General features: G+C 48.0%; 1 protein-coding gene across 1 annotated transcript in view; it reads right to left on the minus strand.

The window, feature by feature from the left end:
• Positions 1 to 402: 402 nt before the first annotated feature.
• Positions 403 to 23,505, minus strand: part of LOC146193476 (uncharacterized) — a 157,076-nt gene continuing 133,973 nt past the window's right edge. Inside the window, exon 7 of the mRNA XM_084602781.1 lies at positions 403 to 569. Coding sequence (XP_084458907.1) covers positions 471 to 569 — 99 coding nt within the window. The 3' untranslated portion in view covers positions 403 to 470. The remainder of the gene's footprint in view (positions 570 to 23,505) is intronic.

Genomic DNA, 23,505 nt, shown 5'->3' on the forward strand with positions numbered 1-23,505 from the left:
GTTTTTACGGTCAGTCCCTCGAGACCTTCATAAACTCGCCGTCCTCAAACGTCCATAATGAGAAAGGAGATCTTAGCTGATGTTTTTTGAAGAAATGCTTATCTTCGTAAGTCTTGCTGCGTCTTTACTTCCTATCCCTAAATTTTTTGCGTACTCTTCCAAGAGTGCCGATGAGCAAAGCACAGACCTAACTTACACACACTATTGTGTGTAACTTATTGACAGGCTCATCATGCGAGGAAACTTATCCGTACTCAAACTAAACACGGAGTATAGGGCACACATACATGGTCCTTACATTTTTTTGTAAAACGATTAGCGAATAATATCTGTATCTATGTTAGAAATGGATGACAGTGCGGGGTGCTTGTTTTCTCACCAAACAATAATAAAAGATTAATGTGGAAAGGAAAAGAAGAAATTAGTATTTATTGTGCAATAGTCTAGGTGATTCCCGTCTTCCTGTAGCTTCAGCATGCCGGAGGGCCATCTACATCTTCAGTGCAGACCACTTTTTCTCCCATCTTCTTGCACACTCCTTTGACGTAGTGTGTTCTATTTACCTTATGCTGAAAAAATTGAAACAAGAACACAGGGGACATATATGCAGTCGTTTCTGAATAAATATTCGGCTTGCTCGCGCAAAGAAACACTGAAAACAAACGGATCTGACACATTTGCCGTCACACCCTCAACGTCCAAGGGCGTGAAAAGGACACTATATTGGATATTTAAGGTCGGTTCATGGCTACATAAATATCTTTTTGACAACGCTGCAGCGCATCTCTTGCTCTGTATTCATTAGATAAACATGCTGCTATTCCTGAATTAGAACATTGCAAGAATGAATTGTAGTGTCACAGCAACGTTCGGTGATTGTCGACGATGACAAAGACGACGAGCGTATGTCGGAAGGCGCGTGCCAGAAAAAGAAGACGGCAGACAAAAGACGAAGACGCAAGAGACTGACGCGCTAGTTAAACGGTCGACCCGAACACCGACCTGAGCTTCAACGCACCCTTACATTTGGTGGAGGCTGCTCTTCGTTCCCTCCTCTCACACTGGAGTTTCGCAGCCGCACACTCGCTCCGCCATCCGCTATGCCTGAGGCAACAAGCCAGACCGCCACTTCACACTCGGCTGATCCCACCGCTTCTCCTACCATCCTGTGCTCTGGTGGGCTTCGCCAGCGTGACCCCAGCTTTTTCAGTGGCGCCGACGACCAAGATGTAGACGATTGGCTATCCTCCTACGAACGCGTAGGCGCCTACAACAAGTGGGACGACACCACGAAGTTAGCCAACGTCCTCTTTTACCTGACCGATGTAGCAAATTTATGGTTCCGCAACCACGAACCCGACCTACCCACCTGGTCGGCCTTCAAAACGAGCTTTTCCGAGGTGTTCGGCCGCCCCGCTGTGCGCAAACTGCGCGCCGAACAACGCCTCGAAGCCCGCGCTCAGAATCCCGATGAAACGTTCACCAGCTACATAGAGGACATTGTGGATCTTTGTAGACGTGTTGATCCTTGTATGTCCGAAACTGACAAGATCACCAAAATCCTGAAGAGAATCTCCGACGATGCATTTCACATGTTGACGGCCAGAACCCCCAAACCGTCGTCGAAATGGTTCAGCTCTGTCAGAGTTACGACGTCCTCAAAAGGCAACGAGCTTCTACCCGGCGTTCTCTCGTGAACGATCGGTTATTCGTACCTCCGACAGCATGCGGTCTCACTTCTGAACCACCCTCCTCCTTTCTGAGATCAAGGCCTTTATACGGGAGGAAGTGGCTCGCCAACTATCGCTCCTCCCTGCTTCTGCCGCAACCACCCCATCGATAGATTCTGCACTTCGACGCACCATCCAGGAGCAAGCTGCAGATGTTTTACCGCCAAGCTCTCAAATTACGCCTGTGACAGCCCCGTTAACGTACGCCGCTGTCGCCGCCAGACCATCACCCTGCCCTGTCGCGTATGCTGCGCCGTTACCACCGCCACCACCTCCGCCCCGCCCTTACCTGCCTCCTCGACGTCCGGTCAACAATCCACGGCGGACCTCCGACAACCACCCGATCTGTTATTCATGTGGTGTTCCTGGCCACGTCACCCGGCTTTGTCACTAGCGCACGTAGTCATACCGCAATGGCCCCAGCCTGTACAGTTATAACTACAGTTCAAGCTTTGAACCTTCCCCTCCCCCTGTCCCTGCTGGCACTTCGGACTCAAATTATCCTGACCGCTCCTCTCACTCCTCCCGTCGATCGCCGTCTCCCCGCCGTCGTTCCCTCTCGCCGCTGCGCCGTCGCTCTCCTGCTCGCCCGGAGGAAAACTAACAGCCGCAGTTCCGGAGGCAAGAACTGCGTTTTTCTCTACTTGTGCAAGTCCTCCGTCTTCCCCTACCAACGTTCTCGAAGTGTTTGTTGATGGCGTCGCAGTTCTCGCTCTTGTGGACACTGGCGCCGCTGTGTCTGTTATAAGTGCCAACCTTTGCCGCTGACTTCGTAAAGTTACGACGCCTGTTTCGAAATTTTTTCTCCGAACTGCCAGCTCACATCGCATTCAACCGCTTGCGGCGTGCACAGCTCGAATTGTCATTCAGGGTGTTTTGTACGTCGCCGAATTTCTTGTGCTGCCTCACTGCTCTCACGAACTGATTCTGGGTTGCGACTTTCTCACCAGCCATCATGCGATTATTGATTGTCGCCGAGCCAGCATCGAATTGTCTCCGCTTTCGCCGGCCGCCTCGTCTGACACACCGCTCCACGTCGATAAGATAACTGTGGCCGAAGATACTGACATCCCCGCCTGCTCTACCGTCCTCGTGCATGTTTCCTGCGCCGGCTTTTCTGATTCGACAGTTCTGTTCACTCCGACGCACGCCGCTAATCGTCGCCATTGCTTAGTCTTGCCTTTCGCCCTTCTCACTTTCTGTGGTGGCTATAGCGCCATGTACGTCTCTAACACGTCGCCTTGTCCGTCAACGCTTCTTCGTGGAGAACGTCTTGGTCATGTCGAGTCCTTTGATGGTGCTACGACATCTGCCGTCTTAGAAGACCCAACCCCACTGCAACTCGATACTATTGATTTGCCCGCTTCGGTACAGAACGACGACTCCACTCCAACTTTTTCTGGCTGTCTGGATGCCAGCCTTTCGGCAGATCAACGCGACCAGCTTGTCAGCTTGCTGCAGCGCTTCCGTTCCTCATTCGACCTTCCTCGGGCATCTTTGGGGCGCACATCCGTAGTCACTCACTGCATCGACACCGGTACGCACGCCCCGGTACGCCAGCGCCCTTATCGGGTATCGGCTGCTGAACGTAAAGTTATCACCGAGCACGTTAATGGCATGCTTCACCGTGGCGTCATCCAGCCTTCGCACAGCCCTTGGGTTTCTCCAGTTGTTCTCGTGAGGAAAAAGGATGGCTCTATGCGGTTCTGTGTCGATTACAGGCGTTTGAACAAGATAACGCGTAAAGACGTATACCCCCTGCTACGTATTGATGACGCTCTCGATTGCCTTCAAGGTGCCGAATTCTTTTCATCTCTGGATCTTCGCTCGGGCTACTGGCAGGTACCCATGGCAGCTTACGATCGTCCAAAAACCGCCTTTGTGACACCTGATGGTCTCTATGAATTTAACGTCATGCCGTTTGGATTGTGCAACGCGCCGGCCACATTTGAGCGCATGATGGACACAATTCTATTCGGACTCAAGTGGCATGACTGTCTTTGTTACCTGGACGATGTTGTCGTGTTTTCAAAAGATTTTACGTCACATTTGGACCGTCTCGAGCGTGTGCTAAAGAGTTTGACTGATGCCGGCCTGCAACTAAATTTGAAAAAGTGCTGCTTCGGAGCTCGCCAGCTTCCTATATTGGGACACGTTGTTTCGAAAGACGGTGTTCGTCCAGATCCTGCGAAACTCCGTGCAGTAGCTGAGATTCCACGCCCAACTTCTCTAAAGGAGCTGCGTAGTTTTATCGGGCTGTGCTCGTATTTTCGTCGCTTCGTCCGCAATTTCGCTTCGATCATCTCGCCGCTCACTGATCTCCTTGCCGGTGACGCCATTCTTTTGTCTTGGACATCCGACTGTGGTGAGGCCTTTTCGACACTTCGGCGCCTTCTAGTGTCGCCTCCGATTCTCCGCCATTTTGACCCTACGGCGCCTACCGAAATTCACACTGATGCCAGCGGTGTAGGTCTCGGCGCTGTCCTTGCACAACGAAAGCCCGGCAACCCAGAGTATGTTGTTGCTTATGCCAGCCGTACCCTAACAAAGGCCGAAAAGAATTATTCTGTAACCGAAAAGGAGTGCTTGGCCATCATTTGGGCCATTGGGAAGTTCCGCCCATATCTCTACGGTCGTCCCTTTTCTGTTGTTACGGACCATCACGCACTCTGCTGGTTGTCCACCCTTAAAGACCCATCCGGCCGTCTTGCTCGTTGGGCCCTCCGCTTACAAGAGTACGACATTCAGGTCACCTACCATTCTGGCCGTAAGCATTCTGATGCCGACGCCCTGTCTAGGTCACCTCTTCAATGTTGCTCTGACTCGACAGCTATCACCATAAGTGACTCATTTTCGCTAGAAATTGCCGACATGCCCAATGAACAAAGGCAAGACCCTTGGATCGCTTCTCTTCTCACGCTTTTATCTACACCTTATCTGCGCCCAGCTTCACGAACGCTTCACCGCCAAGCTCGTCATTTTTCCATCCGCGACGGCATGCTTTACCGCCGAAATTACCTCTCCGACGGACGAAAGTGGCTCCTTGTCATTCCTCGGCACCTCCGTTCGGAAATATGCGCCGCTTTTCACGCCGATCCTCAGTGTGCCTACGCCGGAGTGTTGAAAACTTACACTCGTCTTCGCCTCCGCTATTACTGGCAGGGTATGTACCACTTCGTGCGTCATTACGTTCGCGCATGCCAGGAATGCCAACGCCGCAAAAACCCTCCACACCACTGCACCGTTCCGATGCAGCCCTTGCCCTGCCCCAGCCGACCATTCGATCGTGTTGGTATTGATTTTTACGGGCCACTACCAGTCACTCCAGCTGGTAACCATTGGGTCATCGTGGCTGTTGACCACCTTACCTGCTACGCAGAAACATCTTCCTTACCTTCTGCGTCGGCGCCAGACGTTGCGTCTTTTGTCCTGCACCATCTCGTTCTGCGCCACGGTTCACCTAAAGAATTGCTCAGTGACCGTGGCCGTGTTTTTCTTTCCGAGACCATTGAAGCCCTTCTTCAGCAGTGCCGCATTGTCCACCGTTCTACCTCGGCCTACCATCCGCAGACAAATGGCATGACGGAACGTTTTAACCGTACCTTAAGTGACATGCTGGCCATGTATGTCGCGTCCGACCACTCAAACTGGGACCGGCTTCTCCCATTCGTCACGTACGCTTATAATACTGCCATACAAAGCACGACCGGCTTCTCCCCCTTTTTCCTTCTGAACCCACCTCAACTATGGACACGATACTTCCTTATCGCCCTGACACCTCCGAAGCGACCACCGTCTCTCAAGCAGCAGCATATGCAGAAGAATGTCGCCAGTTGACCCGCTTATTTACAACCCAGAACCAAGGTCACCAGCAGTTTCTTCGCGCACCGTCTTGTCCAGCTCCTTCATACAGCACAGACTCCCTCGTGTGGCTTTGGGTTCCTGCCACCCCTTCCGGCCTCTCTACCAAACTTGCGCCCAAATACCATGGCCCATATCGGGTTATTTGCCAGACCTCTCCGGTGAACTACGTTATAGAACCGCTTGTACCGACACCGGATATGCGTCGCCGCGGGCGTGAAACAGTGCACGTTGACCGCCTCAAGCCCTGTTACGACCCGCCTGTTGTGTCCACACCATGAGTCGGCAGGATGCCTCTTTTTTTCTCCCGGGGATAACTGTAGTGTCACAGCAACGCTCGGTGATTGTCGACGATGACAAAGACGACGAGAGTATGTCGGAAGGCGCGTGCCAGAAAAAGAAGACGGCAGACAAAAGACGAAGACGCAAGAGACTGACGCGCTAGTTAAACGGTCGACCCGAACACCGACCTGAGCTTCAACGCACCCTTACAGAATGTAGAAGTTCGCACGAAATAAAAATTGTGCATGAATGGACGCGGTTGCAGGAGTGGTGCAGCACATTTAATCCTGAACAATAAGATTGCACTGTACATACCCAAGTAATGCCGAAAGTTGGGCGGGTTGGTGAACGTTCATGATGAAAAATAGTGCGAGAAGTACACGAAGGACGACACGGACGAGCGCTAACTCGCAACTGTTTTTTTTTTTTTTTGCCGAAGCACGCTATAAACACAGGTCACTTGAAAAAAATAACAAAAAAAAAAATAGAAAAAGAGAGAGAAGCAGCCTCTTTTATGGAAAGTAGGTCATAACATAGGCAGTAACACACAGGAGCACGTGTCACTCATTGCTGGGGAGGGAAGAAAGAAAGAATCTTCCGCAGCGGCAAGGCTCCGGAAGATTCCCAGACTGTTCTTTTAAGGAGTTGTGGTGTTCCCCTAGCCTAATGTTGAGACACCGCTCCGTTTGCCCTATGTAAACGCCTCTGCAAGACAAAGGGAGATTATACACCACGCCGACCCCACACGGTACAATCGGCGAACGGTGCTTAACGGAGCAACCACGCCTCTTTTTCATGTCGGTACCAGTTTCCTGCCGATTTCGAATTAGTGAGCACGAACTGTTCAATTTTTTCGGTCCAGAAAAAACCATGCCGTCCTTCCGTCCTTCGTGTACTTTTTCCGCTATTTTCCATCGTGTACTTATGTAATTCCAAAATGAATTGACCCTCAAGCATCCGACGGAATGTTTTCTATAAACTCTATAGCATTGAACTGTAAATGGGAGAATGCAAATTGGGAAACCTAAAAACAGCGTAAACGCCGTGATGCTGAGCGGAATAAAATTTAAGAGCGCTGCAGAATCAGCACTGGAGTAATGCGAAAACACGGATGCAGTAATTGGTTGCTTCTGGTTGCTTCTAGTTGCCTAATTCACTTCTTGTTGGCCCATTTTAGTCTTTGGTGCTTTCAAATAAATCAATAAATCAATCTTTATTTCAGTTTGTACATGCAAACTGGGGATAGGGAGAAAAAAGCAGTGAATTATGCACCGCTTGACGGGCCTCAGCACCCCTACAAGTCAGCAGTAGGCACAAGGCAAGAACAACCACTGCTAAAAAAAAAGAATACAAGTGCATCTACAGAACAAGGTTGACAGAACATATCTCATAACTGGCAGCAATAATAGACGCAGAAGACCGTGAGGCTATAACACAGAGTGGCACAGTACGTTCAAACACAATGGACATCACTGTATCATAGATTGCTAAATAAAGCTTTTACGAATGGCAGAAAAAGACATGATATTCACTTGGTCACTCAAAGGGGTATTTAGGAACTTTGGCACAATAAATCTCAACATACAAAACCCATAGTTAGTTCTGCACTTTGGTAATGCAAACCTACTCTGCAGTCTGATGTCGTATGATGAGTGGCGACATGTAATAGGAACAATTTCAGAAAAAAATGAATCACCCTTTTTTATCTTTGATTTATAGAGACATGCAAATCTGTAGTCAAATAATTTGTTGAAGGGTACAATATTATAATGTAGGTAAATGTGTCTAGTAGGCGAATCATACGTCCCGTTGGCAATTGCGCGAAGCATATTCTTTTGTAATGTTTGCAGTTTAATGACATAAGATACCGTTGTATGGCCCCGGACAAGGAGGCAATAGATAAGGTGCGAATAAAAAAAATGCATAATATAAAGTAATATTAGTTTTGATAGGTAGAATATGCCTGTTACGTGAAGTAATTCCGACAATTCTTGAAAGCGTTCACACAATATTATTAACATGGGCATCCCATGTCATCGTACTGCTAAACGTTACACCTAATGATTTGAATGTGTCCACGTACTCGATTTCACTGCCATTGAGGTATAACGAGGGGCGGTAAAGTACTTCTTTTTCTTTAGGAAGGAAGAGTACTGCTTTAGTTTTTTCTTCGTTTATTTTTAATGAGTTGGCTGATGACCATGTGGCAAGCGATAAGAGCGTGCGGTTCGCGGTGTCTGCTAAGCTTTGTACGTCATTGGAAGAAAAAAATAGGCTGGTGTTATCTGCATATATAATGTATTTTGCGTGGTTACTGATATTAGGGATGTCATTTATATATATATTAAACAGGAGTGGCCCTAAAATGCTGCCTTGGGGGACGCCATTCGAAATTCCTAGAATCTGTGAAGAGGAATGATTAATCACCACATGCTGAGACCGTGAATTCAGATACGATTTGATTAGGCTGAGAGCATGTCCGCGTATGCCATAGTTCGATTTAGGCAATCGAAGGCTTTACTGAAATCAACGAAAACACCGAGTTAGAAGCTGTGACTCAAAATTTTTTAAAATGCGTTCTTTTTGGACGAGTAGCGCATGCTCCGTGGACATATTTTGTATAAAGCCATACTGACAGTCGGTTATTACGGAATGTTTCTGCAGAAAATGTTGCAAACGAATGAGAATCAGTTGTTCTAAACCCTTAGAAAAGTACGAAAGTGCAGACACTGGCCTATAGTTTCCCAACTTGTTCGCATCGCCTTTTTTATATATCACGGCTAGCCTGGCTAGCTGCATGTCAGTAGGGAAATGAGCTGTAATAAGTGCGGTGTTGTATGTATAGGTTAGGCATGGCGTAATTATGTCAAGAATGTACTTAACTGGTCTGCTCTGTATATTATGTGCATCAAAACTGCAGGTGTCTTTTAATTTTCGGCATATTGCAAAAACTTCACTTTCGTCCGTTGGTCTTAAGAAGAGAGATGCCTCTATCTTGTCACTAAAGAAATTCGCAATTCCGGCATTGAATTGGCTATAACCTACTTTGGAAAAGAATTTATTAAATGTATTTTCAAGGCATGAACCTGAGGACAATTTACCATCGATTATTAAGCTCGTTATGTTCCTGCTGTGTGTGTTTCTATTTAAAACTAAGTTTAAGCGCCTCCATTTTTCTTTGGGATTTCTAGAAAGCTGGATATCAAACAAGTTATTATAGTAAGCGGCTCTAGCTATCCTTATTTCTTTATTCAGCTGATTGCGCAATGATTTAAATCTCGCTAGTACGTCCGCATCTCTCGTTTTAATGAACTATGCAAACATCTTGTGTTTCTTTTTCACGAGTCGCGTAGGGCGACGGTTCATCAATGGCTTATGAGCATTTTTGCATGGCGTTATGTCAACCACAGGGAAGCAGTCATTGTACAATAAGAGAAAAATTTGCAGAAATTTGCGGTAAGCGCCCTCAGCTGTATTTTCTCGGTATACGAGATCCCAGTTCACTAAAGCAATGCGTCTCCTAAATTGCTCAAGCCTTTCTTGAGAAATAATTTGCCGTCGAGCCTGTGCGTTTGCCTTCGTACAAATTTGTTTGTCTAAGCGCAAGAAAACAGGTAAATGATCACTGATATCTATTGCGGTCCGGCCCGAAAAAGTGTACTGGTACTGTTTGTTACTATAAGGTCTAGCGCCGAAGAACAGGTAGCAGTGATGGGTATGGGACTACTGATAGCGTTGTGGAATCCAGTTGCACCGAGAAGCGCAGAAAACTTTTGCTGTGCAGGACTTACTCTGTTAATATCTATGTTGAAGTCTCCCGCTATACAGGAAATAAAGGTTTCTGCGTTAAAAAAGAATAATTCGCGCTCAAAGCGGTCAAAAAACGTGGCTAAGTTTCCCTGGGGGGGGGGGGGGGGGGGGCGGTAATTAACAGAAAACGTTTGGCGCGCGGACTTCCCAGTGAGCATTTCGATATCACCATTACAGAAGCAGTGATCAGATAACAGTTCATAGGCGTACGTGTTTTTCGCTAGCAGCGCAACGCCTCCCCCCCCCCGTTTTGTAGCACGGTTAACATAAAAAGAGTTATACCCCGGTATTCGCAGAACATCAGTGTCATGAGGATACCATGTTTCAGTTAAACAGATGATATCAAACGATATCCTTAAGCCTGCCAAAAATTGTGTCAATTGGTCAGCTTTGTTCATGGCAGATTGCATATTGAAAGGTATTAACATGAGTTGGTTATTTTCATCTAGGCTAACATGTTTATTAAATTGTGAAGGTGTGAAAAGAGGTGCAGTGCTCGATACATTTTCCAGAGGCAAGAAAGCAAGAACATCAGTGTTATGAGTAATGACGTCGCCTTACGTCATTTTTAGCAAATCGTAATGACTGTTAATCCGAATGATACCAGAAGTCTCTATTTTTCGCGCGAGTATGCTACTCTTTTTTGTCCACACGAACTTCCAGGACACTTCCCCTTTCCTTGCAATAGTGGCACCTAGAAGGCGTTTGTTGTCTGGTGTCAGATGTTCATTGACGTAAATTCGTTGAGCAGGACCAGTGAAACCAATATCAGTGGTTGACAGGGTTGCTTTCTTTGCTGCCTCCAGAAACTGGTTCCTTTTCGTAGGGTCGTGAATCGTACAACGAGATTAATGTCTGTTGTTCGTGGTTTTAACGCTGTGCGCGATGTCAATATCTGCAAGGTCGAGAGGAATGCTGGTGGTTTGTGCGATTTGCAAGGCTATTTCAGCCGCTCTGTCTTTAGCGGTGAGTGGCAAGCCCTTTATCTCCACATTATTCAACCGGCTGTATTGCTCCAGTTCAACAATTCTCCCTTCAGCTTTAGCCTCTCAGTTAGGTCCTTATTTTCCTGCCTTAAGGTAGCACATTCCTCCTTTGTCCTCTTGACCTCTGCAGTCAGAGTTTTCAGTTCAGATAGAGCATTTTTGAAATCATCAGCAGCGTCAGAACAAAATGTTATGCTCTGATTAATTGAGCGTATTTCGACACGCATTTCGCATTTGAAATCTTCAATGGCTTTCATGACTTCAGCAGTGGCAGTCGACATCGTCAACAAAAATCACACGGCAACCAGTCGGCAGTGGCAGGCAGTGGAAAATTTGGTCGAGTATAGGTAAACACAATGCAGGTGCACACACCTATGAAGCACAAATAAATAGCGTGGGAAGCAGTTGTCTGCACAACGTGCCACCGCCGACTGGCACGTTGCTCGCCAATCCCTTCCTATGCCCTTTTGCGGCTCTATTTCTGGTTGCGTGACGTCAAATCATCTACAACACATTAATTCGCTTGTTTAATCATTTCAGTCTTTGGTACGTTGAAGTTGCGCGCCATTCCTTCCTATGCCTCATTTTCGGCTGTACTTCCGGTTGCGTAATGTCTCATTCTTGTCGTCATATCCACTACGGCACTCATTTTTCTCTTTCGCCTTTCACTCCCACTTTCCTCCTTTTCCTTACGCCTGGTTATATTCTTATATATTGAAAGAGCAGGTTGCCCTTAAATACAAAACGTGTGCCACTTTAGACCACATTACATGGGTGTGCGCGGCCTATCCGCCACCCGCCGATTTGCTGCCGGCTCCATCGATGGAGGAGTGGGAGGCCGTGCTGCGCTGCTCGCACCCGTTTATCTAGGCTCGGGTCACTAAGTGGGCCGAAGAGAACGCCGACAGGACGCAATTGGAGGCCATCTGGCCATCCAGGCTCTGGTCACTGATAGGGCCGAAGAGGTCGCCTCAACTGGCGGCCACCTGGCGCGGGAAACTGTCAAACTGAACCGTCACCTCTTAAAGCCGATGAAAATAAATGTTTTCCCATCCATCAGGTGTCCACAAAACAAGTGTGGCAGTTACTGCGCCTTTCCTTTCCTGTGAACCAGTTGTTCTAACTAGGAAGCCAATTAATTTATTGGGCTAATTATTTTATCGGCAACAAAATTACGTCACCCTCTATCGATTGACACCGCTCATCAACCTCTACCACTTCTCAATTACTCACAACTGCTGCGAACACAATTTTGCGGACACGCTATTGCGGACACGTTTTGGGGACACGGTCTGCGGGCACGATCTGCAGACACGGTCTGCGAACAGAAATCTGTGAACATAGCGAAGTAATGCTTTCGCATTAAAATGTAAAATCACGAATGATACGGGCCGAAATTTTTCGATAGAATTGGGAGGGCTGCAGAAATGTTCTTGTTGATAATATTTAAACGTAGAACAATGCATTCACATACACGCCTGTGTTCGAATGTCCCAAATGAAAAATATTGAGTGCGATATGAGAGCAAAAATAAGTGGTCGTTTAGGACAGAAATAGAAGCCTAATGAGTTCTACACACTTTTAGGGTGACTATAAATGTTCAAAGCGCCTTGGTATGATTGGTAAAATATATTCAAAGTTAGGCCTTAAAGAAGATTGGTTATTCTTCAACTTGCCGTTTACAGCTGAATCGCTTAGCCTATGTTTCACCAATCTGTTCTCGTTAGTGCCTCGTAGGAAGATAAATCTACGTATTTAGAGTTCAGGTTATAACACAAGGTTAGGCCGGGGAGTTTTAAAGGCATACTACAGATGAATTGGGACTCTTTTTGCCACCTCTAAAATTGAATTAAAAAAAAAGGGGGGGGGGAGAGCATATGGCGTTTTTTTCTGGGATTTGTACGCGCTTCCCAGATGCCGCCGGTGCAGGCGGGAGGCTTGCGTCATGTCCCATGTCCCTGAATGGCCTGCCTAGTTGCAGCATGGTGGCATTGTTTCAGCTTTGACGCCTTTGGTTCCGAGCTGGCAGCAAGAAAACGTGGGATAAATTGACAGGTAAAATATATATAGGGTTAGTGGAAGTGTCGATTATTCACATATCAGAATGATCAGTGATTAGACATCATAGGGCTCGATTCTCGCTATCTCATCGAACGACGGCGAGCACGAAGAGCTGGGGAAGACGGACGTTTCGCCCAGGAGATCACACCAACTGGTCCATTGGCAGTAAAGACCGTTTTACCGAGAGCAAGCAGGAGAGGAGGAAAATACTCTCTAACCGGATTCCTTGTGCCGGCCCATTGTTGCCAATACCGAGTGGTCTGTGCATTCGCACGCTTCATGCATGGCAGAGCGGCGTTGCACTCTGTATGATGTCCTTTGAGAGACTTAAATACCTTTATTAGCGCCTCTTTTAGTGGTAATGCTATCGGAACAGCTATGCGCGATTGTGGGCTACACAAGCAATAAAAGAAATCGCAAGATGATTACCGAGAGCGTATGCGGGAAACATGACACAACAGTCCGAGTGCAGCTGTGATACGTTTCTGTTTCACCGCTTTCCAATCTATCCTCATTTTAATTCGTCTATGAACGTTTTGTATAAGCAAGATAGACTTAGTAGCAATGACGGACTCACGACTATGCCCACTTTACTTCCTCCGCCGTAGTAATACGCACGCCGGGCAGGCCATGCCTCCGCAAGCTCTCTGCGTCAACGATACGGTGAATCTCTTCCGCCAGCGCAGGAGCGTGCTAAAATCTTTTCTTCACTTAAACAATAAGCCAATAGAAAAAAAGAAAAACTTTCTTGCGGATTCCTGGCCCCATACCGTGTTATTGAAAATTGCAATACGTTTCGCTTCACATTGCCGCAGGTGCGGTGCGCGACTCATCGTTTGCACTCTGGCTTTGCTGCTATAAGGGGTCACCGAAATTGAAATCTTTCTTTCACTGATACAATGGGATCGGCAGTAGGACAGTTCAATGACAGACCATTTACTCTAGCGCTGGGCAATTACAAAGCGCCGTCGGATATGCCTTAGATGCGAAACAATTTAGGCCTAGGGATGACTAGGGAATAGCGCTTGGCGAGGGTGCCGTCGTCCGCCGCACCAGCTGGCGGCGTCGCTTTCGTAAGCGCTGCTGTATGCAAGTGCACCAATTTGTCGTCTTCGTTCATGGTGTAACTGAGAGCGCACGTTTTGCTCAACAATGCGTCGTGCAAACGATGCTTCTACAAAATAACGGCTTGAGGGGCTAGTTGGTGCTGCATAGTATTCAGAAATGTGGCGCAACAAACACAAACACAAGAGAAGAGACACAACACACGCGCACACTACCAACTGTAATAAGAATCTGAAAACACTGAGTGTAGAAGAAGAGGAGTGGTGAAGAGGAAGTGTTTTCAGATTCTTATTACAGTTGGTAGTGTGCGCGTGTGTTGTGTCTCTTCTCTTGTGTTTGTGTTTGTTGCGCCACATTTCTAGATGCTTCTACGACGTACGGAACGGGGATACGATGTCGTGGTGCCGCAGGACGAACACAAAGGCTGCATAAAAACGTCGACGGATGTACTTTAGACTATGCTTCTTTAATGTGCTGTTCTTGAACCATGGTTTAACTTGAAAATATACATTCTTGAAGCAGGACAGCTCGATCGTATATCGGAATGGGTCGAACTTCAATGCTGCGATTACTGGAAAGCATCTTTAGTAGTATCTGTATTTCGCGTTCAGTAGCGGTCCGTATGGTTCATTCGCTATGTGTTCGTGTCTACAGTTACCAAATTTAAAATACATGTATCGTGAAAGATACAACAGATAAATCCTCACAGTTAATTTTGACGAGTTCGGCCTGCGGAGGCGGAGTTCACGGCCCTTCGCAGTCGCCCTGGCGGCTATTGCTGTTTCCGACATCTGCCGCCATGCCAAACGGATGCTTTACGGTTTACTGGTGCGCTCAAACAAAGCACAAAATAGCACCAAGGTGTCGGATGGCTTTCACGAGCTCCGCTAAACAGCCCTTATACACAGCCCCATCGCAGCATCAACACGCACAGCACAGCCCAAGATGGCGTCAAGAGGAGCCGCGGAGTGGACTTTCCTAATATGGCTTATACGGGGCGCCACCATCAACTAAGATGGCTGCGCCTAGGCATCGAAACTAAAATCGTCTATATATAATACAAGTTGGCATGCCCTGCGCAAGTTTCCTTGACGAGGTATTAAAACATTATTTTTTTCTCGGAGAACCTCCGTATTTCATCGCTTTATCCTCTCAGAAAGCAGCCATCGTGTCGAGAGAGGGGGGGGGGGGGGAGAATTTTACATCACGTTGCAGCGGCAACAGCCGAACTGCTACTCAAAACCTAAAATCATGCAGCTCAATTGCACTTGCAAGATTATGCAGAAATATTTGTACCTTGAACATAACTATACACTGTCAAACTTGTTGTTCCGAATCCCACTAGCGGGATATGGCACGCTGTTCTTCTGGGCATGGGCCTCGTTAAAAAAGTGCCATCGTTGTTACGAAAATAGGCCCATCAATAATACTTTTTAATCACCTAAGCTCTGAATGAAGAAGCTCTCCTGTCAGTTTTATGTTATTTGGGCATGGTGGCGTAAAATGTCCAGTACGCGATACCTTATTGTTTGCTAGTTAAAGTATACATTTATGCTCCTTGCGGGTAATTCAATTAATATAGGGCGAGTTAGAATCAGCAAGACGGGTGTTTCTAGTTTCGTTCCATTGAATATGCCTTCCAAGACTACATTCCATCGAAGGCTTCTTTGATTATTAAAAATACTGAAAGAGTAAAAGTACACATGGAGTATCGCTTGACATGGAATATGCCGCTGCAATAATGTTCGCGTATTTTTAGCTGCTTTGTTCTGTATTTACAGGGATACATGTTCGAGAGACTGGAAATTTTTAGTTCAACATACTGCGTTTGCATTGCATGTGAACGATACATTTCAAGAGGCGAAAGTTTTCATAGGCTCATGACTCGCCAATGTGACAATACGTTAGCAGCGATCGGCGAGAAGTGCCCCAATTCTTTACGAGATAGAGCGGAATACCGCGGTATTACACTTGTTAATCATCCTGATGACGTCATCACAGAAACTATAACCCTGTCTTCACAAATGAATCGAACCTCCACCCTTTAGATTTTCAGTTGAGTGCTTTAATAAACTGCGCCATCCCCGGGAGCGTGAAACGCGCTTCATAATTCTCCGTGTCTACCATGAGGATGATAGTAGCGGGATTCCGGCAGTGAAAGATACAGCGCCAACTCTTTCCAGTAACTCAATTATAGAACGCCGCTAAACATTGATGCGTTCAACGGAACGGTATCTGTGTTCGACAAAGGGTGCGGGATGTACCGTGTGCAGTAGCAATGCTAGGCGTTCGTATTTCTCCGCAGCAGATTCTGCATTGCACTCGCAATTTATTCAAGTCCATTTTCGCCTAAGGCGTGACAGGTGTGGCTTTTGCGCCTACTAAGAGAAATCCACAGCACATCTGGTTAAACCACTCTCGTTTCAATCAGTCACTTATTGACGATTTGCCACATAAAGATGTTTGTTTCGTAGTTCCTGTAGACGAACTAATGCCGTGCAAATCATACCCGCAAGCCTACACTGTGGCAGCTTTTTCTATTCTTTCCCTCCCGTCTTCCTGCAAATATTTTTTTCTTCTTGGAGCGAGCGGAGGATCTTAAATGAGATCCGGGAGTTTCGTGAAAAATTTCTTGTTTTTGGCCACTTACGTTCACCAAATTTGTAACTTTGCCCTGGACGTTCAAAGACCGCTCTGCACATGGTGTGGTGAATTCCAGACCAAGATAAGCGGTACTTCACAATTTTTCGACAAATTTCTTTAGTCGCAGCAGCTTCGACAGCTAAGCCTAGCAGCTGCCGCACGACATCGGCGCGTTCCCGAGCCGCGGCGGTGGCGACATCGCGTCCCGACAAGCCTAACTACGCCTTGAATATGCCTTACAGTGCGAAAGGCACCGACATTACTGCCGCGGAGTTATTCAACACCTACTGAACGGCGTTCGAGAAGCAACGCCGTTACCGAAGCCCATCTCCACGTCGCGAACTCTGCCGAGGTCCAGACGGCCGCCATGACATCGACTCTCCCGAATTCTCGGCCATGCGAACGCCCTCCACTGTTGACCAAAAAGCTTCCGCTTCCTCGCTTGCCCTCGCAACACTTCAAGAAAGTCCTTCCTCCCCACACAGGGCACACACAATGTTTAAACAGTCGGCCCCGCATGGCTTGCTCTTGCTATCTAAGCAGGCTCCAACGTCGACCACAATCTGGCAGTTACTGCCGACTAGGTGCGGATTCAACCTATACTAGCAAAGTCACAGTGAATACGTTCGACAGTGTCCGTGCTGTATCTTATGTCAGGATTGGCACTATTACCATGGACAAAGCAGTAGCCCGACAGGCTATCCGCTTGCGCCCCTGCCCTGGACAACACGTGCGGGGGATATTGTACCTGGCCTACAGCTATGAAAATGACACTGAGATCCTAGCCTAGCTAAGCGCTGGTAATCCCGATCTACCCATCCTTGCTGCGCACCGATGGAAAAGGCTCATCACTTCGTCGTCACGTTTGCCAACACCGAGTTTCCCAATACATGCGGTACTAGGGCTCTACCTTCGAGGTTTTTCTTTCTGAAGTCGTTCCAGGAGGCGTGCTTCAACTGTCGCAAGCTGGATCACAGAGCGGACGTGTGATGCTCACCTACCGCCGCTGCGGCATGGCCCAACAGCCTTAGCTATCTAGTCAACCATCTACTTGTCAAGCCATGTGCACAGTATGCAAATGCTCGCATCCCAACAGCAGCAGAAGCTGCACAAATTACTTCGTACCTACCATCAGGATCAAATCCTCACAATCCCCCGCCAGAGACTGCCACTGACCCTGGTATTTTGCCAAGCGGGAGCTAGTACTGTCACCCTCCCACTGCAAATCAGCAGTCCTCCAACTGCCACAAGCCAACCATTCAAGAAACAAGATCCAAGAAAAGACTTTTCCGCTTCTACGTGGACGCAGTGGGAGCAGATCGCCATGTCTGGAGACGCAGCTCGCGGTCCGTCTTCATTTCTGAAGAAAGGTCTGGCAAACAGCTGGCATGAAAGACACCACTTACCGACGACAAGCGATGCCAAGCAATCTGAGCCACAGATAAAGGAGTTGGCAGCGTTAGCCGAGATCTGCAACTATACTTAGCTCAGTCCAATTCAAAATTCAATAAGACAGAAACTGCAAATGCGAAATCCAACAATAACAAGTCAACAGTAGTTTGTGCTCGCGTTGAGGTCAACCGAAATGAAGACATGGAAGCACAATGAAGACATGCTGGAATTTATGAATTAGATACGCCTCTCTATATTTTCTGTCCCATTCTAATTCTAATATATTTTTTGTCTAATTCCTAAATTTAGAACATTGGAACCAGCAAGAATAAATATATCTAAGGGAACGTTAGAATCCCTTAGGTATATTCCCTCTCCATCATAAATATTCGGGAAAACAATCTCACATAGCCTTAATTGTACAGTTTATTCACAACGCATGTACACCCTATTCCCTTCCACAATAGCATAACCCTACACGTTCCTCTAAACACATTTCCTCCTTATCACTTGTTGCTTGAATTTGTCCTCAAACATTTTTTTTATTAATATTTTTCATTTTTGATTTTTTATTCTTTTTTATTTTTTCATGTCAGTTGCGGTTCGCTGTGCACTTATTATCCTGTGACTTTGTATTTCCCCCCTTTGCAGAAAGTTTTAAGAATTGTCCCCCTTAGATATATGCCTTATCAGGGTCGTAAGGTGTATCTGCACCAAACCCGCCTAAGTGGTGACTAATCATCTACCCGGTACTGTGATTTTTTTTTCCTGGTACTGCCGCTTTTACTTCCTTTGTAGGCCACAGGATTTCTGGTTCCAGGTTGAGATACATATTTAAGGTTATTATTTTTCACTATGCGGTTATTATCCTGTGACTATGTACTCCCCCCCTACCCCCTCCTTTTAAGAATTGTCCCCCTAGATATATGCCTTATCAGGGCCCTTTGCATAGCCTCCCTTTGTAAGGTGTATCTGCACCAAACCGTCTTTAGTGGTGACTAATCACCTAACCGGCATTGTAGTGTTTCCTGGTACTGCCGCTTTTACTTCTTTTGCAGGCTACAGAATCCCTGGTTCCATGGCTGATAAGTACATACTGAAGATTTTTTTTTCCTCTTCATGACCCACTTTCTTCTCACCCATCCTCTCCTCCCAACTCTTTCAGACCCACTTTCCCCTCCCCAGCTTTTCTTCTTCGGAAGCAAAAGCGTATTTAAACCCCTGCCAGTGATGATCGCTGTGCCCAGACGAAGACAAGTCCACTTGTCGAAACGTTGGCTCATCTGCGACCTGAGGCGTACCTTATTTACTCTTGTTCAGTTCTTTTTTATGCAATGACATCTATGTATTTAACGTCATGCCGTTTAGATTGTGCAACGCGCCGGCCGCATTGAGCGCATGATGGGCACAATTCTGGGCGAACTCAGGTGGCAAGACTGCCTGTGTTACCTCGACAACATTGTCGTGTTTTCAAAAGATTTTGCATCCCGTCTGAACTGCTTTGAGCGTCTGTTGAAGTGTTTGACTCACGCCGGCCTGGCTGCTTCGGGGTTCGGCACGTTCTTTTATTAGGACATGTTTCTAAGGACTGTGAGCGTCAAGATCCTGCGAAATTTCGTGCAGTCGACGAGTCTCCACCCCCAACTTCACTCAAAGAGCTGCGTAGTTTTATCGGGCTGTGTCCTTTTTGTATCGCTTTGTCCGCAATTCTGATTCATTCCTCTCACCGGTGGCACAATTATCTCATCTTGGAAGTCTGAATGTGATGAAGCCTATTCTATGCCTCGCCGCCTTCTATTGTGGCCTCAGATCCTCCGCCGATTCGACCCTTGGGCGCCTACCGAACACCGCACTGATGTCAGCAGTGTGGGTCTCGGCGCTGTTCTTGCACAACAAAAGCTTGGCTACCACGAGTACGTTGTTGTTTATGCCAGCCGCACTTTAATAAAGGCTGAAAAATTATTCTGTAACAGAGAAAGGATGCCTGGCGATCATTTGGGTCATCGTGAACTTCTGCCCTCGCCTAGGCGGCCATCCTTTCCTAGTTGACACGGATCACCACATCTTTGTTGGTTGTTGTACGTCCTTAAAAACCCGACCGACGTTTTTCTCATGGGGCTGTCCGCTTACAAGTGTTGTCGACCAAACGCCACGCACTTTCGGCCCACGGGCGGAATTCGCGCAGGCCCTCTCCGGGGTCCCGCCTCGGACTCGACGGGGGGTGCTCTGCTGCGCTGCGAAGTAGCTCTCAGGTTACTCGGGAATTCCGACCCCGGACATCTGGTGGAAGAGGGTGTGCGGAGAGGGACCGAGTGGACCGTGCCGCCACCGAAACGGACCCTTTTCGGGCAGTGTGTGTACTGTACGCCGTGCGAGCGAGTGTTATAAACGAAGGGACAGTATATCTGTTCCGTTGTTTTGTTTTTGACGACTGTGTCGACTACACAAGAGTACGACATTCAGGTTACCTACCGGTATGACCGTAAGCAATCTGATGCCGACGCCCTCTCTTAGTCACCTCTCCGTGACTCTGCCTCGACAGCTCTCAGCCTTCTTCGGCATGTCTGCAATCTTCTCTAAAGATTGCAGACATGCCGAATCAACAAAGGAAAGATTTCTGGACCCCTTCTTTTCTCACACTTCTGTCTACCTCATTTCTGTGCTCCGCTACTCGGGTTCTTCGTAGCCAAGCTCATCATTTTGTCATCCGCGATGACATTTTTTACCGCCGATATTCCCTTTCCGATGGACGCAAGTGGCTCATTGTCATTCCTCGGCACCTCCGTTCGAACATATATGCCGCATTTCATGCAGACCCTCAGTGTGCCCACGCCAAGGTGTTGTAACTTTCACTTGTCTTCGCTACCGCTATTACTGGCGGGGTACGTACCGCTTCATGCGTCATTACGTCCTTGCAGGGAAGTAATGCTAAAGTCGCAAAGGCACTCCATGGCGATCCACCGCTCCGCTAGAGCCCTTGCCCTTACCCAGCCGCCGATTCCACCGTGTGGACATTGATCTCTACGGGCCACTGCCAAACACTTCAGCTCGCAACCATTGGGTCATTGTGGCACTGAATCCACCTTACCCGCAACGCAGAAACATATTCTTTACCTTCTGTGTCGGCCTAAGGCGATGCGTCTTCGTCCTTCACCATATCGTTCTGTGGTACGGCTCGCTAAGCAATTGCTCAGTAACCGTGGCCGTCTTTTTAAGGCGAAAACCTTTAATGCCTCATTATTATCGACAGAAAGTGGAGAGCAAATGTGGCACGCATTCGAGAGCGAGAGCTAAATATGAATTGTAAACCTTGTCTCCACCGGCAATCGAACCTACAGCCCTTGGATCCCCAACCCAGAGATATACCAACTGCGCCACGCCCCGCCCCGCCGGGGTGGCGCAGTGGTAAGACGCCCGACTACTGTACCGGAGTTCCCGGGTTCGAACCCGACCTCGGCCGCTGCGTTTCGATGGAGGCGAAACGAAGTGGCGTCCGTGTGCTGTGCGATGTCAGCGCACGTTAAAGATCTCCAGGTGGTCGAATTTACTCCGTAACCCTTCACTACGGCTCCCCTTTATCTTTCCACTTTCCCTCCCACCTTCCTCCCTTCCCTTACGGCGCGGTTCAGGTGTCCACAGAACAAGTGTTACAGATACTGCGCCTTTCCCTTCCTGTGAACCAACCAACCACGCCCCAGATCTTGAAACGCTCTTCATAATTCCCCTTGGCTACCGTGAGGTGATGGCGGGATTCCGCGAGTTACATACTGCGCCTTTCCTTTCCTGTAAACAACGTATAGAACGGCGGTGAACTCTGATGCGTTCAGTGAAATGCTGGCTGTGTTCGTTGTTGGTTTGCTACTGAAGGGAGAAGGAGAAGAAAATGCGTGGGCCTGCTACTGGCTCCGTATCTGAGCCACCTCCGCTGCCACGCTCGGACAGAAGAGAAAATAAAGAAAAAGAAAAGGGAGAGAAAGGCGCGCGCCGCAACAGCCATAGGGAATTTGGAAAGGGTAGAATATCGCCGGAAGTGGCAAGGATTCTGGCCAGTAGACGATTAAACAGGAAAATTAGCCTAATTTGGGCGCATGCACTCGCGTTCGTTCCTGGCAACCAAGCGGCCCACGAGTTAGCCCAAGCCCTCTACCTCCGGGTAACTGTGGAGCCACCCGACTGCCGGAACATGGCGAGCGTCTGCAACATTACACTGAGATTCTTGAAAATTAGAAACTATGCAGAAGACTGGTGCCATCACCGAATAAACGTTTAAGCAACAGCGAGCCAGTCGCATGGCGGCGCCTGCAAGCTGGGAGCTTTGTAAACCCGGTCTGGGCATATTATGTCCAGATGGACGATAGAAAAAACAATAAATGTAAGCACTTTTGGGAGAGAGGGACCCTCGACCATATAATCTGGGAATGTGCTAGCGCCCCAGGGGCTAAAGCAAAAATAAATTGTAGAGCAGCCTGGGAAGCCATGCTTCGGAGCGAGGTCCCTGCTCCACAGCAACACGCCATCCGCCTTACGGAAGAAGCCGCGAAGAACCAAGACCTTTTTGCCTGCTCCTGATCGCGGAGGTCCCATCTCCCGTCCCTTAGGCTTACGTGCAGGGGGCGGAGATTGGGGGCCTCCTTTTCTGGTGGAAGAATAAAGTTATCGCATCACATGCATATACGAAGCTGAGCCGCCCGCCTCCGATCCAGACGTCCGCGCGGAGCCTTTACTGGCCGCTTCCCGAAACCCGCAGTGTACAGCAAACAGCAGCAGACCAAGATGTCTAGGAGGCATCAGCGGCGTTAGAAACTGACTTATAGGATAAACAAGGCGCACAATCTGTCACAAAGCTCCGTGAATGCATGTGCCACATCGTAAAGGAAGGGGCAAGGTGGCAGATAGAGGTGCAGTAGTGGAGGGCTTCGATTCACCGCGCTCAAATGGCTTTCGCCTGATTGCACTTTAGTAGGGTGCCTCGATGGCACCCTACACTTGAGTGTTCCAAAGTGCCTTCTAGAATTTTTATTCTTTCCGAGACCATCGAAGCCCTCACTTCAGCAGTGCTGCATTGTTCACACTTCTACCTCTGCCTAAACAAATGGCATGACGGAAGGTTTTAAGCGCGTCTTGATTGATATGCTGGCTATGTATGTCACGTCCGGCCGTTCAAACCGTGACCGACGTCTTTTGTTTGCCACGTGCGCTTACAATACTGCCACAAAGGTGCGATCGGCTTTCCACCTTTTAGAGCGCAGCTCGTTGGCGCCCGTTCCTGTTTCGTGTCGTCATCGCCGTTGGCGTCGCCGTCAGCGTTGCAGAACCATATCCATGGATACCAGCACACGAATCTGTCCCTGGCAACGAAGCTGCGCACCTGCTGGCCCGAGATCTCTACCACCGGGCAGCGGTAGAACAGCCCGAATGCAAGGGAATTAAAGATTGCGCTATCACATACAATGATATCACAGAATCTTACAAATTAGATCGAAAAGTATACCCTCCCCCAGATCGGTCTCTCACTAACATTGAAGCACGCATCTGGAGGCGATTACAAGCCGATAACTAGATCGGCCCTGTCTGGGTTTTTTTAACACAGACCGGGGAGGAAGAAGATTCTATATGTAAAAATTGTGGACAAAAAGGCACGCTAGATCATATAATATGGCAATGCGCCGATTCCC

The sequence above is a fragment of the Amblyomma maculatum genome, chromosome 4, assembly GCF_055883805.1.
Source record: "Amblyomma maculatum isolate TAMU_Amacu chromosome 4, ASM5588380v1, whole genome shotgun sequence".
NCBI lineage: Eukaryota > Metazoa > Arthropoda > Arachnida > Ixodida > Ixodidae > Amblyomma > Amblyomma maculatum.